Here is a 16,419-nt window from a genome sequence, read left to right as displayed (position 1 = left end):
GGATTGCCCCCTGGCCTCGATCGGGCACGATCACCACAGTAGGATGCCTCTGCCACAATCAGTTCAGCCATCTTCGTGGTGAATGTGTGTAATTCTTCCAGGAGAGCGTGATGTCAGGCCCCGTACAGTACTATGTGGCTGACCCTGGCCAATAGTGGGTCTGTCTGTGTCCATGCCGTTACCTGGGCCAGAATAACTGGCAAGGAATCAATGCAAAGTTTCTATCACCTCCTCTGAAGAGGCAGGCATCGGCGTGCTGTTGGGCAACGGGAGTCGGGTATGGTTGTACATGCAGCTACTGATTCCGGACACCACAGCCCCGGTATTGAGCTTCATCTGGATGGAGAAACCTTTGATACGGACATCACCTGAATGGGCACTACCCATGGCTGAGGTACAATAGAGGTGGTGGTCACCCTCCTCTTGGTCCTCCACAAAATAGTCCGATCCCTGGGGACAGTCATTGGGGGTGTAGCAGCAGGCAGGTGGGCTTCCCCGCTGGGAGCCTGTCCCATTACTTTCTCAGGGCATTGGGGCGTACATCCTGCAGGCCGGTGTCTCTGGCGTTGGGAAGTGCCGGCGTCACTCGCTCAGGAAACGCTGACGCTGATCGTGGAGTGCACCCTCAATGGCGGGAGTACAGAGCTACAGCACAGGGAGGGTTGTTCTGCACACAGCTGGGTGCCCTAGGCTGAGAACGACCATGCCGTGAAGCTCCTGGAAGAGGCGCATCTGCGCCTTCCCAGGACAAACTCACATTGGTCACCCATTCTGTAAATAGTGATGCGTTTCCCACGATAAACGTTCTTGGATCGCAGCATCAGAGATGTAACAGGTCAACAGGTCTCTGAGTGACTCAGACAAAGTTGGGTCGAATTCATAAAATTCAGCAAGTATTTGTCAATGGGTCAAGAAGTCGGCCAAGGACACTCCCTGGTTTTGGGTGGCCATGTGAAAACAAAAACGCCAGACAAGCAGCAGCTGTTTTGGAATGAAATGGTTGATTACCAAGGAAACCAACTCTGCAAACTATTGGGTGTCAGGGAAAGGTGGAAAACTCTTGATGATGCTATTGGTGTCTGCCCCACAGATCATGAGGAGGGTCATCATGTGTCTTTCGTGCCATTAATGTTGTTGAATTGAATAAAGTAGCGCATACGGTCAATATATTGGGTCTTGTCACCTGTCTCCGCGTCAAACGCTACTAACCTTCCGATCGGGCGCGTCCCTGCAGCCTGGATGAAGACTTCCTGAGGCCTTGTCGAGGTGAGCCAGATCTGGAGGAAATGGCGTTTCCTGCAGCTCCACTTTACCCTCGCCAGCAGTGTAAAGTTCCAGGTGAGCGATGACTATAAGAAAGCTCTATTATTCTACCTACTATAATACAACTCCTACTATCGGAAGGGTCTCCCCCGCCCGGCCTGGGCCGGGGTATTTATGGTTATTCATCAAATCATAGAGTTTCTACAGTGTGGACGGAGGCCATTCAGCCCATCGTGTCTGCACAAGCCCTTGGAAAGAACACCCTACCCAAGGTCAACACCTCCATCCGTAAAGCAGTAACCCCACAGAATGTTTTGGACACTTAGGGTCAATTTAGCTTGGCCAATCAACCTAACCTTTAGACAATGGGAGGAAACAGGAGCACGTGGATAAAACCCACACAGACACGAGGAGACAGTATAAATTCCACACAGTCACCGAGGCCAGAATTAAATCCAGGTCCCTGGAGCTGTGAGGCAGCAGTACTAACCACTGTGCCATCTTGCCTCCTCGACTAGGGGGATCATATTCAGGTGGGACACAGGGACTCTGATGTTGCAGACCCCGTGGCCTCTGGTTGGGTTATAACAGGTCCTTGTCCCTTTAAAAGATGCAAGACAAAGTAATAGGGCACACTGATAGAGGGTGTGATTCCAGGAATGATTTCCAAGTGTGGTAGCAAGCTGGAACTGCACAAGCTTCCCGGCACTCGACCCAGCAGGACTGGAAATGCTATGCAACATTTATTGGTTGACTTAAGAGGCCCCACAGACGTGAGGAAGCTCCTAGATGCGATGAAGGCCTGGAGGAATGTCCTGTTCCCCCGAGGGTACCAGAGGGTGAGCCACAGGGCGACTTGAGCATTTTGAGTCGTTTGCCGTTTAGTTCCAGACTGACTTGCATCAAAATGTACTATTTTTTGCCATTCAATTTGGAAAAAAAGTGATTTTCTCGGTGAGTTAAGCATTTTGAATCGTTTGCTGTTTGATTTCAGAGCGGCTTGCATCAAAATTGACTATTTTTTGCCAAACATGCATTTTGGAAAAAAAGTGATTTTCTCGGCGAGGTACACATTTAGAGTAATTTACTGTTTGGTTTCAGAGCGCTAGACGGGGCCGTGGAGCGTACCACTGGTATGGGTGGAGCCAGGCGACAGACCCCCACTGCCAGCCACCACCAGGACCAGGTGCGGAGCACAGACTGCCAGGGAAATGGCTGGGTGTCGGTGTGGAGATGGGGAAGGAGGGGGTGGTGGGGAGGGGGGCTGTGTGGTCATATGAGGGCAGGGTCTACAGTGCACACCGGGCCACCTTGTAGCCTGTGGAACGTGGTTGGGAACCTTGCTAACATGTCTGACTTGCAACCCCTGCAGAAAATGGACTTTGCAATTCAACCAGGAATGGTGGCCTTCACATTAGTTACCACAGCCCTGGGGAATGCACTGAGGCTGTACGAGCTGGAGCAGCCCTGGGGGAACCTGCCGAGCCTGCACCAGAGGAAAAAGAGGCACCTGGTTGTGAGGATGGGGAGCCAGCCGCCCAAAAGGACAAGGAGGAGGTGGGAAGGAGACACCACAACAGGCCTAGTGTATACCGGCAGAACCTGTCATTCAAGGACCTGTCGAACTGCGCATGCCTTCGAAGACTGCAGCTGAGCAGGGGGACAGTGCAACATACCTGCCATATCATGGCGCATCTGGCACCAGGGGGGTATGGGGGAACGATACCCGCTCCCGGAGGCCGTCAAGGTGACAGTCACCCTAAACCTTTCGGGATCCTTCCAGCATCGATTGGGGATCTCACAGACCTCGGGGCACAGGTTCATTCACACTGTCACGGAGGCCCAATGTGCTTATTCGACACAATACATCAAATTCAACGTGGCCCGAGCCCACCAGGATGCCCAGGAAGTGGGGTTCGGCGCCATCCGTACAGGTGGGTGATCAATCGGATGCATGTCGTCCTACGAGCACCGGCCCATGTCGGGCCGATCTTCACAAACCGAAAGGGATTCCACTCAATAAACATGCAACTGGTGTCTGACCATGAGATACCCGGGCAGCATGCACGACACACTCGATGTTTCCTGACCTCTTCAATTCCTACCCCCGGGTGAGGAGATGGCTTCTGGACAGCAGGGGTTATCCACTGCGGTCTGGCTGATGACACCTATCCGGAGGCCACAGATCGACACGGAGGCCCGCTACAACGACACCCATGCCGCGACCAGGGATGTGATCGCGTGGTACTTCGGCATCTGAAGATGTGGTTCAGGTACGTGGACCGCTCTGTAGGGGCCTTCCACTGCTAAGAGAGTGTCCCACCTTTCCACTATCGATGGAACTGCCCTTTCAAGCCCGAAACCCATCTGGATGGCAGCTAGTCCCTCGGGTCAGGCTGCCCTAAACCGTCCACCCACTCGTTGGCTCCTACCTCCACCTGATGTACTGTAGCACTTGTGTGATGTGCACCAGATAGTGTCCAAGGAACCTCTTCGCTAAAGTGCCCAACCAAGGTGAGTGTCTCTGGGATGGTGAAGAATGTGGGTGACATCTGTGTCTAGAAGTCACGGTCATCCCCGGGCTGGTGCTTTGGGATGTTTCGGACTGCGGGTCGAGGGCTCCTGTCACTGTCCAAGCCCCTCTTCCTCGTTGCTGTTCACTTGGGTTTGGGGTATAGTTGGGCTCGGGAGCGGGGGAAGGGCCCGCCTCATCACGAGATCCTGCAAGACACAAGATATGTCGCATGATTGGATCGCAGGTTGGGGTGTCCGGTCCTGGCAGTGGTGCCTACAGTGCTCACGACCTTTGCCACCTGTGTTCTGGCCAGCTGTGCGTGATGGGTGGCAACCTCCTTCCCACCCCAGGGTTCAGGGGAGCCTGCCTCTCCCCCATGGTGTATAACAGGGTTTCCATCTCCAAATCTGCAAAATGGGGTGCCGCTCACCATGTTGACATCTTGTTGGCTGTGATGAAAATGTGTTTGTGTCTGTGTGTGTATGTGAGGGAGGGGGGTGAATTGGACTGCATATATGCAGCTGCATCTTGTCAGCCTAATGAGTGTCAATCTTGACCCCGACGAATCTGACACTATTTTTCATTGGAATCAACCTTGTTCCATGTGGCTTCGGTGCTAGCCCATTAACAGCAGATGATTTGGTCCAGGAGCGGTGCCAATTTTGCTATCGTAGAAGTTTACCGATTAAGTCCCGGCTTCAACACTTGTTTCTGAAATGGAGAACCCTGCCCAAGATGTCTACATGCAAGACTGGGGTGAGGAGAAATTATTTTCTCTGAGGGTCATTAGTCTTTGCAACTTTCTTCATCAGAAAGTGTTGGGTGGCAGTGCACTCATACCCGCAGATGTCCCGATGGTGTGTAGGTGTCCACAATGGGAAACCCCAGCAGCCGGCTGCGTGGAAGAAGGATCCCACCAGATTATGTTTGAAGCAGACCGTTGAGTAGCAAGGGAATCAAAGGACATTGGTGACAGGCAGGAAATAAAATGAAATGAAATGAAAATTGCTTATTGTCACGAGTAGGCTTCAGTGAAGCTACTGTGAAAAGCCCCTAGTCGCCACATTCCGGCACCTGTCCGGAGAGGCTGGTACAGGAATCTAACCGTGCTGCTGGCCTGCTTGGTCTGCTTTAAAAGCCAGAGATTTAGCCCAGTGAGCAATATGGAGTTGAGGCCAAAGTCCGATCACCATAATCTTCGTGAAGGGCAGAGCAGGGTCAAGGGGCGGAATAGCCTATTTCTACTCCTAATTCATAGACTCATATATTCTACAGTAAACAAATTGCCCTGAAGACGGAACAAACCAAACGATTGTGTCTCTCTGCTTTCTTGTTGTTCACAGGGGTAAACAGATTCATCCAGGACATTGAGATGATGATTGGGGAAAGGAGTTGGCTCTTCTGGCTGTGGTGGAGAGGGTGTTGGGCTTTTGTCTCCCCAACGTTACTGCTGGTAAGGTGATATAACGGGCAAGATTCTCTGTTCTGTTCAAGGAGTGTCAAAGGGTTTAGCCCACTGATCATGTACTCTTTCCTGCTGTCAGGCTGCAGAAGGAGATTCCCCAAGATGGAGACTGGTTGATGGGGGGGCTAGGCATACTTAAGGGGTAGACCCTGGGCCCCTTCCAGCCCTGCACAACCTGAAAATCACTATCGGAATGGTAGACTCAGCCAGCCTTCTGCTCATATTCTTCCCTCTGGTCTCATCTGTTAAACTCTGAAGGGGCTTTCTCACTCTGAACTGCTCTGCCTCACAGGTACAGAGCAGATCAGGCAGTTCATTGAAGTTTCAAGCCAAGAAGACTTTCCCTTTCCTCACAACATCTCACTCAGATCAAGATTTTAAAACTGCTGCTTTTTGAAGCCTTATTAGAACATCCAGAACACTTCAAAAGGCTTAAAATCCCCAGAGATCCTTGAAAATGGCTTTCATTCAATTTCACAGTGCAATATCTTTTATTAGCCTTTGATTGGCAACTGAATGGTTTAAACGCAGGTACCAGAAGGTTTGTTTATTTATCTTTACCATCATGCTTGAATGCATCTGAAGTCCCCGCCATTATTCTAACTAAATGTTTATAAACATCCTTGTTGTGATTGACAGCTGCTGACCACTTCATCAATGCTAAATGGTTTCACTGCCTCTTTTCTAACCGTGGGAAGCACGTTGTAATTTGAAGTGGTCAGCAACTGTCAATCATAACATGAATGCTCATTATAAACTGTGCAGTTTTGCATGTTCCTGCTGACGTGTGGCAGGAATCCCGCGATCGCCAGAGGAGTGGGAACAGAGAGTGGGGACGGGTCTGCAGCCCAGCGCCAATCCAGTTTTTGCCCCAATGCGGGATTCTCTGCCTTATCAGGTTACCCGATCATCCCGTGGGGTATGGAGAATCATGGCCTATATCTTTTAAATAGTGATTTAAACTGAAAATAATCAAGCTGCAGATAGTGTCTCATTCTGATTCTGATTTCATTTTATGCAATAATTTCATTCAGGCAATCTTAATCTGGTCCTTGACAGCATTCAGTGCTCCAACATATGGACCTATTCAGTATCCTGGCTGGGCAGTAGGACTTGGCTGGTGTATGATAATCTTCTGTATTATGTGGATCCCTATTATTGCCATCATCAGAATTTACCAGGCTAATGGTTCCAACTTGTGGCAGGTATGTAAACACTTTTGAGATGCCAAAGTCAGTGTGGCATACATGAAAATCATCCTGACAAATATTGTGCCTTTGTAGCAATTTGTGAAGAGCATCTTCTAATATTCTCCCACTCATTCATTCACATACACACAACCAACCATCCTTGTGCTTTTAGTTAATGGCATTTAAAATTGAGCACCAATTTTGGACAATGTCATTGTAGGCCCACAAGCAATAGTTACTGTATTAAAAATCTACCTGATTTTATCCTTGTACTTGTCAGGAATAACATCATTACCAATCCCAAGCAGTGTGCAAGCTGACTGGGGCACTCTTTCATTTTTATAGTGTCTCTCAGAACTTCATAATGTTCCAAAGCATTTCCTCCAGCTAATGAAGTCACATTGAAGAATGTAAGAGAAATCTGGTAGCCGATTTACATACAGCGAGGTCCCACAAACAGCAATGGAATAAATTAACTAATAATATTTTTAGTGACATTGGCCAGGGCACCAGAAGGACGATTCCATGAAATCTATTACATCCATGTACTTGGGGACACGGATGCTCAGTGTTCTGCCACATCAAACTTTGGAATTGTACTGAAATGCAAGCTAGATATATACTAAAGTCTGTAGACTGAGACTTGAACTCCTGACCTCAGGCTCTGAGCTGGTAGCACTACCATCGAGTAATGGCTGTTAGTTGCATGGATGCAGCATGTTGCCACCAAGTCTTTCAGTTCATTAAACATAGTTCAGATTCAGTAAATTCAAATTCAGTAAGCATTTAAATGTGTTAGTTGATCTCATAGTGTTGCATCTAGGGCGTTAAAATCAAGAGGTGTCCTCAGATGATAAAAGGTTAGAGGACAGGACATTATTAGACACAGCAAACAAATATGGTCCAGTCCCTATTTTAAATTCCTATATTCTGAAATTAATTTTTATTATTAATAGTTTAATATTTATAGTTCTTAGCAAAATCAAAATGGCACCCTAATTGATTGTGACATAGGTAAACAAATGAAGAGGGCAGTCAGTAGCGCATGTACCTCTGACAGACTCAACATTATTACAAGTATGTAGCTTTTCTCTGAAGCGCTTCCTTGCCTTCATTATGCTCTGGAATTACAAAACTTAAAAATAAATCTTTTCAGTAAGAGATTTCACGCGTGATTTAACAAAAAGAGTCCCATTAAGCGCTGGGAGCGACCCGCTGTTGAACAGGACTCTGTTATTTTCTTCGAGCTTCAGAGGGCAAGGCCTGCCAAGGCCGCACTTACCTTCATTTCCTGCAATGAGGAGCTCCTACGTCAATGCAGGAAGAGATCAGGACACCATTTAAAAATGTCAACTACCTTTAGTGTGAAAAGATACTCCTTGATATCATTCCTGAATGGCCGCGCTCAATTTTTTAGATAAGCCCACTTGTTCAGGACTTCCTTACCAGAAAATCTAGTTGTTGTAATAATGATAATCTTTATTAGTGCCACAAGTCGGCTTACATTAACACTGCAATGAAGTTACTGTGAAAAACCCTAGTTGCCACACTCTGGCGCCTGTTCGGGTACATTGAGGGAGAATTCAGAATGCCGAATTCACCTAAGAGCACATCTTTCGGGACTTGTGGGAGGAAACCATCTACAATACCCTATCCTTGCATCATCCATCTTAAGCAAATAAATTCGGTAAATGTAAATTTTCGACTTCTGGTGGTGGCCATGGTCGCACATTTGGTAGCTCCTGCTCGTGACAGACTTTTTAGACCTTTTCCCCCGACTTTTTTCGAATTTTATTTGAAAAATCGGGAGTGGATGGGACAGTGATGAGGAATCCCACACCAATATATGGAGACGTGGACCAGAAGTGGCCGTATAAGAAAGAAAATCGAGTAGAGAAGGCACGTGTAAAATCCACAGCACAGAAAAATATGGCAGAGGTGCAGGGTACTGGCTCAGTGACCCAATGGTCAACGGAGCAGCTGGTGAAATTTATTCAGGAGGGTTTCGCCAAGCAGAAGGAGGAAGGTCTAGACCCGATAAAAGCATTGAAAAACCGGGTGGAGCAGAATTGGACGCCCACTGTCGGGCGACAAAGAAAGTTGAGGAGAAGGCGGTCGACCACGAGGAACACCTAACTGTGCCAGAGTTACAGGTGGGACTGATGAGGGATCAGCAGAAAAGGTTGCAAGAGAAGATGGAGGACATTCAGAATAGGTCCCGTGCACAGAACTTGAGGATCGTCGGCCTCCCTGAGGACTGCGAGGGAGCAGATGCCTATGTGGCCTATGTGGTGAATATGCTTGAGAAGTTAATGGGTGATGGGGCATTTGCTTGACCCTTGGAAGTGGATAGAGCACACAGAACGCTTGCAAGGAGACCGCGTGTGAACGAGCCGCCGAGGGTGATAGTGGTGCGAATGCACCGGTTCCTGGATAAGGAACAGATTTTGCGGTGAGACAAGCAGACACGGAGCTGCAAGTGGGAGAACAGCATGCTGCGCATCTACCAGGACCTGGGTGCGGGTCTGGCCAAAAGAAGAGCGGGATTCAACCGAGTAAAATCTGCCCTTTTCAGAAGAATGTGAAGTTTTGGCTGCAACATCCAGCTCGTTTGTGCGTCACTTTTGAAGATCAGGAACTCTATTTTGAGTCGCCGGACGAGGCTATGGACTTTATTAAAAGTAAAGGGCTGGCAAGTGACTGAGGACACTGAACACTTGGGACGGGTAATGCTGTATCGATTTTGCTAAAGTTATTTTCACTTTTGAACTGTATGTAAAATGTTTTTTATATTGATTCTTGGGCTGTTGCTCAGTTTAGTAAGTTACCTGGTGCTGGTGGGGGAAGGGTAGATGGATCTTCTTTGTCTTTTCTTTGTGTTTGTTGGAACTGTGCTTTTTGAATATGTATGTCCTAGAGGAGGAACAATATTGTGAAGGATGTTTGGCGCCATAGTGGGGAGCTACCAGGTTAGCTGGGCGGGCCAGCTCACAGAAGCGCAGTGGGGGGTGAGCAGATGATAAGTTTGCTAAATGCGGTTGGAATTGCTGTGCTGTTAATGGGGGGGGAGGGAATTGCTCTGCTGACAGGGGAGGGATTGTTGCTGGGAGACAAATGGGAGGTCACGACAGAGGGTGCCGAAGGGCAGGCCTACAGAGACACAGGGTGCAAGCTAGAAATTGGCCAAAGACGGGTGATGGTTGCTCGGTAAGGTGGGGGGGGGCGAGATGCCATCCGGTCAGTCTGATCTCGTAGAACGTTAGAGGGCTGAATGGGCCGGTTAAGAGGGCTTGCGTGTCCATGTATTTGAGGGGATTGAAGACGGACATGGCTATGCTACAGATCAGACCAGATTGAGGAATGGGAGAGTCGGGCAGGTATTTCACTCGGGGTTAGACTCTAAGACTAGGGGTGTTGTGATCCTGATTAATAAACGGGTGTCATTTTGGGCGGGGAAAATAGTTGCGGCTATGGGGGAAGGTATATCATGGTCAGCGGGAAGCTGGAGGGAGCACCCGTGGTACTTTTGAATGTCTACGCACCCAACTGGGCTGATGCGGAGTTTATAAGACGGGTGTTAGGGAAGATCCCGGACCTGGATTCACACAAGCTAATCATGGGGCAGGGGGGGACTTTAATACGGTTATTGATCCAAAGTTAGACCAATCCAGCAATGGCGAAGGAGCTAAATGGGTTCACGGAGCAGATGGGTGGGGTAGACCCATGAAGGTTTGATTGGCCTAGTGCGAAGGAGTTTTCTGTTTTGGAGTGGCCTGAGCTACAGATGGAGTTTGGTCTGTTGTCTACGGGGAAGGTGGTGGAGCAGATGAGGAAGGCAAGTGGGGCGATATATGAGTATAGAGAGAAGGCCAGCAGAATGCACACCAGCTAAGCTAAGGAAAAGGGAGGCAACCAGGGAGATAGGTAAAGTGAAGAACTGAGCTGGGAACACGCTCTTGGACCCAGCAGGGGTGAACGGGCATTTAAGGGGTTTTACAGCCGCTATATGAGTTGGAACCCCCAGGTGGGGTGGAAGAGTTACAGGAAAGACTGGAGTTTCCGAGGATGGAGGAAGGGTTGGTGGATGGGCAGGGAGCCCCGATCAGGATTGAAAAAATAGCAGAGGGGCTAGAGGCCATGCAGTCGGGTAAGGCCCTGGGTCCGGATGGCTACCCAGTGGAATATTTGAAGGATTTAGAGGAGAAATTTGAACTGCCAGCAGGAGATGGATTCAGATATCTGCAGGTTCTCTGAGATGCTGGGCCCTCTGCAGGTGAGGGCATTTAATGAGGCAAGGGAGGGGTGGGCTCTTCCCCTGACAATGTCACAGGCCTCCATCACTGATCCTGAAGCGGGAGGATCCTGAGCTATGAGGGTCATTTATCCAATTTCCTTATTGAACGATGCCAAACTGCTGGCTAAAACCTTGGCCTCAAGGATAGAAGAGTGTGTCCCAAAGGTGATAGGGGAGGACCAGACGGGGCTTGTTAAGGGCAGGCAGCAAACAGCCAACGTTAGAAGGCTCTTAAACGTGATCATGATGCCCGCAGAGGGGAGGGAGGTGGAAATAGTGGTCACGATGGATGCAGAAAAGGTTTTTCAGTGCCTCCCCATCTTTATCCCAGGGGCCTTTTTTAAACGAGTAAACAAGATGATTTTGGGTTTTGTGTGGGCGGGTAAAACCTCACGAGTGAAGAAAGTGCTGCTGGAGCAGGCCGAGGTGAGGGTGGGTTGGCGCTGATACTTTAGCAACTATTGCTGAGCGGCAAATATAGCCATCATTAGGAAGTATCCAGTGGGGAGGGGTGGGGGTCGGTTTGGGAGCGAGTAGAGGCGGCATCATGCAAGGACTCAAGTTTGGGGGCATTGGTAACAGCACCTCTGCTGTTCTCGCCGGCCCAGTACTCCACAAGCCCGCTTGTAGTGGCAGCCCCGAAAGCCTGGAGTCAGTGGAGGAAGCATATGAGAGTGGAGGGAGCATCGGTCTGGGCTCCAATCGGCAATAACCATCGGTTTATACCAGGAAGGACAGATGGGAGATTTCGGAGATGGCAGAGAGCAGGGACTGAGAGGATGGGGATCTATTTATAGACGGGAGCTTCCCTTGATTGAAGGATTTAGAGGAGAAATTTGAACTGCCAGCAGGAAATGGATTCAAATATCTGAAGGCACGGGATTTTTTTTGCAAAGGCAGGTTTTGACCTTTCCGCTCCTACCACCATGGGGGATATAAGACAAGGTAGTTTCCAGAACGGGTGGGAGAGGGGAAGGTTTGGGATATTTGTAAAGAACTCGGAGTCAGAGGCAACACAGATAGAGGAGCTAAAACGCAAATGGGAAGATAAGCTGGGGAGAGATAGAGGCAAGTATTTGCGCGGATGCATTGAGCAGAGTCAACACGTCCTCATCATGTGCCAGGCTCAGCCTGATTCAGTTTATGGTCGTTCGCCAGGCACACATGACGGTGGCCTGGATGAGCAGGTTTTTGGGATAGAGGACAGGTGTGAGAAATGTGCAGGAGGGCCAGAAAACCATGTCCATATGTTTTGGGCATGTCCGAAGCTTAGGGAATTCTGGCAGGGTTTTACAGATGTCTTGTCCATGGTGTTAAAAACAAGGGTTGTGCCGAGTCCAGAGGTAGCGATTTTCGGAGTATCGGAAGATCCGGGGGTCCTGAGGGTGAGAGAAGCTGATGTCTTCGCCTTTGCTTCCTTGGTAGCCCGGAGATGGATATTTATAGCATGGTGGGACTCAAAGCCCCCGAATTCAGAGATCTGGCTTAGTGACATGGCTTGGTTTCTCAGACTGGAGAAAATAAAGTTTGCCCTAAGTGGGTCAATACTAGAGTTCATGCGGAGGTGGCAGCCGTTTGTCGACTTCTTTGGAGAAAACTGTCAGCAGAGGTGTGTGGAGGGGGGAATTATATTATTGTTTAGAAGAGGTGGGACTTGTGAGAGAGGGAGGTGGTCTTTGCACTATGTTTATATTTGTATTTGTACTGTTATTATAAAATTATAAATGCCTTAATAAAATGTTTTTCAAAAAAAGTAATGTAAATTTTCTTTTCACAGAAAATTGTTACAGCCACGAAGTCAACCCCAGACTGGGGCCCATACCTGATTGAACACAGAGGGGAAAGATACGACAAGACACGATACGACAAGCCAAATGAAGAGACTCCGCAAGCTGATACCCCTGAAATAGAAGACAGTTAGAGGACATTTCCAGTTCAATATCAACTTCAGAGTCAAATCATTTTAAAAGAAAATGTGTTGTTTTAAAATAACTAGAAATGTTTTTCAGCTACTTTTTCAAAACACAGCGATCATTTTAAACTAATTGTTCTGCTTTGCCAACACAAAACATTTAATAGGAATTGAACCTTGTGTTCCAATGGCAAATCATATGGAGCCACTTGGCTGAATTCCCATTGTACATTCCCAATCAGCAAGGTTGTACACTGGGAGTATATATTCATAAAATTATCTCTTTTCAGCTTTGCTCTAAAACATTTTTTCTGGCCTACCCATGTTTTTCTCTGCAGCTGGAGGCATCCCAATAGCCAACGGCAGATCTGGTCCCACCGCTGTCAACGTGATTTCCTATTGAACCCACCCCACGCTGCCAAAAACTCCCAGGGGTAGGTGTGCCGTGGGACAGGAAGATCCGACCAGTGTTAACAGCTGGAAGATCTCCATAAGACATAGGAGCAAAATCAGGCCAATCGGCCCATCGAGTCTGCTTCACCATTCGATCATGGCTGATATATTCCTCATCCTCAATCTTCTTCCCACAACCCTGATGCCCTTATCCATCAAGCAATCCCTTTATTACTCAAGAACTCCAGATTTGTCCTTGTTACCTACAGGGCTACAAACCAAGAGTTGGAAGGTGGAATTAGACAGAAAAGTTATTTCTTAGAAATAAGAACAAGCAGGAGGAGTAGGCAATTTACCCTCTCGAACTTGCTCCACTGTTCAATACAATCATGGCTGATCTCATCATGGCCTCAACTCCACCGTCCTGCCCATTCTCTGGAACCCCTCAACGCATTATTAATTGCAAATCTGTCCTCTATAAATTTACTCACTGCCCCGCATCCATTGCACTCTGGGTAGCGAATTCCACAGATTCAGGACCCTTTGGGAGAAGTAACTTCTCCTCGCCTTATTTGTTGCCCCTAATCCTGAGATGATGACCTCTCGTTCCAGAATGCCTCACAAGAGGAAGCATCCACTCCACGTCTACATTATCCATACCTTTTATCATCTTGTATATCTCAATTTGATCTCCCTTCATTCTTTTAAACTCCAGTATAGGTGTAGACTGTTCAATCTCTCTTCATAAGACAAATCCCACATCTCTGGAATCAATCTAGTGAACTTTCTCTAAACCACTCCAATGCCACTATATCGTTCTTTAAATAAGGGGACCAAAACTGTGCAGAAAATGCAGGTTATGGTCTCACCAATCCTTGTACAGTTGCAACAACAGTTCCTTACTTTTATACTCTATTCCTTCAGCCATAAATGCCAAATTCTATTCAGTTTCTTTATTACCTGCTGTATATGTATGCTAGTTTTCTGCGACTCATCCACGAGAGCACCCAGATCCCTCTGTATTAGAGCACCCTGAAGTCTCTCCCCATTGAGATGATAAGTTGCCTTTCCATTTTTCTGACCAAAATGAAAGCCCTCACACATATCCATGTTGAACGCCATCTACCATATTTGGTCCACTCACCTAACCTATCTAAAGCAATTCATAAGGTTCTTAGTTTGTCATTACAATTTACTGGCCCACTTATTTTAGTCTAATCTGCAAATTTGGCTACAGCGCCTTCTAACTCTGTATGCAAGTCATTAATAGAGATTGTAAATAGTTAGGGTCCAAGGGTCGAACTCTGTGCCACCCCACTAGTTACATCTTGCCATCCGTTTATCTCGACTCTCCATCTTCTGTCCGTCAGCCAGTCCTCTATCCAAGCTAATAAATTACCCCTAACCTCATGTGATCTAACCTTCTGTGTGGCACCATGGGCGAAATTCTCCAACCCCACGCAGGGTCGGAGAATCGCCCGGGGGCGCCGATAATCCCGCTCCAGCCATGTTCAAAATTCTCCCACCCGCCATAAAACGGCGTTCTTCAAATCCCGCCGCCCGCCTCGGAGAACGGCTGGCGCCGGCGGGATGGCATTGTTTATTGAGGCTTAATTATTCTCCGGCCCAGCCGTCCTGAAAGTCATGCAGTTTCAAACGGCAAGATATCTTTAAATATTTTTCTGAACACACATAGCTTCCGTTACAGACTGACTGCCTGTCAGATGGGAAAGCCTGCAACACAAGACAACAGCCATGGCAAGAGCCAGCAGCATTAGTGTGGGCATTAGGAGAGATCATTGGACAGGTGATAGTCCAGGGAGGGGGTGGGTTCCAACTGTTGGTGGTAGGTCGAATTATGTGAGAGGAAAAGGTTAGAACAATTACTGGGTGGTTTCTGGTAAACTTGTTCACCCTGAGTAAATGCTTCAGCTCCTCATGGTCCACAAACAGTACTGTAAAGGGCATTTGCTGAGGTCAGGGAAACATATCCAAACTGTGGTTAAAAATAGAATCACTTGAAATGAAGACACATAGGGGCCTCATGAAAGTATTTAAGTAGCCAGCTCCTCTTCAGAGCAGATTAGTCACCAGTCCCTTGTCCCACCTCCATAGAAACTAGAAATGGATGGGCTCAAAATATTTCAGATTTTATCCTTCCACCTGAACCAAACACACCCATTTTGAAGAGTTAAATTATTCCCTTTAATTTCAACAATGTTTAAGAGTTACAGATTGGCGGCTGGATTCTCCATCTGTTAATGGCAGCAGGAATCTCTGGGCCTGCTGCAGTGAATGGGAAATTTAGCTGAATATCAAATTCTCCGTCCACGCTATCAACAGTAGCAGGGCAGACTCACAATGGAGAATCCCTATATTTCTGCTTCAAATATTCATATTTTGTGTTGCACATATATATCAAAAGCTCCTATTTGACACACTGACAATTCTTTGGAGGTGAAAGCACAAAATCCCCCACTTTAAATGTAAAAGAATTCATGCAATGGAGATAAATTATTTAATTAAATTGTTGGGATTCCTTGTTTATAGAGCTGCTTAACTGACTGCCTACTTGGCTGAATAATAATCTCCTTCATCCCTGATTTTTCTTGCAATTCAGTCAGGACATTGCTCCAATGTCACAATACAATCTCCAATTCGTGAGGGGTGCAACAAAATCATCAATTTGGGTGCATCCTCCTAGTTCTGGGAGTAACAGTCACTCAGCGAGGGACAAAGTGATCCACTTATGCAGAGTGACAGTAAATTACTGAAGGAACTAAATCCTTCTGGTCTTGGAGTGACAGATGCCTACATGCCAGTGTATAAATGATGTTTGTGCAAGGACGTGTGAAAGGACCAGAAACATAACTGACACATTTCATATATTCTTTCCTTATTTTTTATAAATGTTTTTTTATTGGATATTTGAACAAAATATATTTGCCGTTATGTACACAGGATATGATATATATCTATATAAGGGAAGGGCACACAGGCATTTAACAAATTAACTGTGCCTGGGTTGTTAAATCTAGCCCTAATATGAGATTGATTTTTCGAATGTTCATTCCAATTCTCAGTGTGAGAAGCATTGAGCCTTGAGTCTCAACTTGTTATTTTTCTGTGTTTTGGTCAACTCCAGTGGGGACCATTACAGAGTTGGGGTCTTACCCTTATAGCTTATTTCATTGTCTGCTTGTTGATCCCACAAGATTCCATTTTGTCATAAATTACACAGACTCTTTGAAGACCAAGCATTGCTCCCTTCCAAGATAATTCCCCAAGTACTGGACAGTGTGTTGATAAATGATGGGGCAGCAAGTGTGGGAGTTACTGCAGTACAATTTGGAACTAGTCAGTCCATGGACTGATGAACACAGGTGA

General features: G+C 47.3%; 1 protein-coding gene across 1 annotated transcript in view; it reads left to right on the top strand.

Moving 5' to 3' along the window:
- Positions 1 to 14,466, top strand: part of LOC119951977 (sodium- and chloride-dependent neutral and basic amino acid transporter B(0+)-like) — a 206,467-nt gene extending 192,001 nt beyond the window's left edge. Inside the window, exons 12-14 of the mRNA XM_038775413.1 lie at positions 5,122 to 5,231; positions 6,278 to 6,448; positions 12,505 to 14,466. Coding sequence (XP_038631341.1) covers positions 5,122 to 5,231; positions 6,278 to 6,448; positions 12,505 to 12,648 — 425 coding nt within the window. The 3' untranslated portion in view covers positions 12,649 to 14,466. The remainder of the gene's footprint in view (positions 1 to 5,121; positions 5,232 to 6,277; positions 6,449 to 12,504) is intronic.
- Positions 14,467 to 16,419: the final 1,953 nt, after the last annotated feature.

Source organism: Scyliorhinus canicula, chromosome 17 (assembly GCF_902713615.1).
Source record: "Scyliorhinus canicula chromosome 17, sScyCan1.1, whole genome shotgun sequence".
In the NCBI taxonomy this organism is placed as follows: domain Eukaryota; kingdom Metazoa; phylum Chordata; class Chondrichthyes; order Carcharhiniformes; family Scyliorhinidae; genus Scyliorhinus; species Scyliorhinus canicula.
The sequence above is the reverse complement of the archived record's forward strand: the minus strand, read 5'-3'. Positions and strand labels throughout refer to the sequence as shown.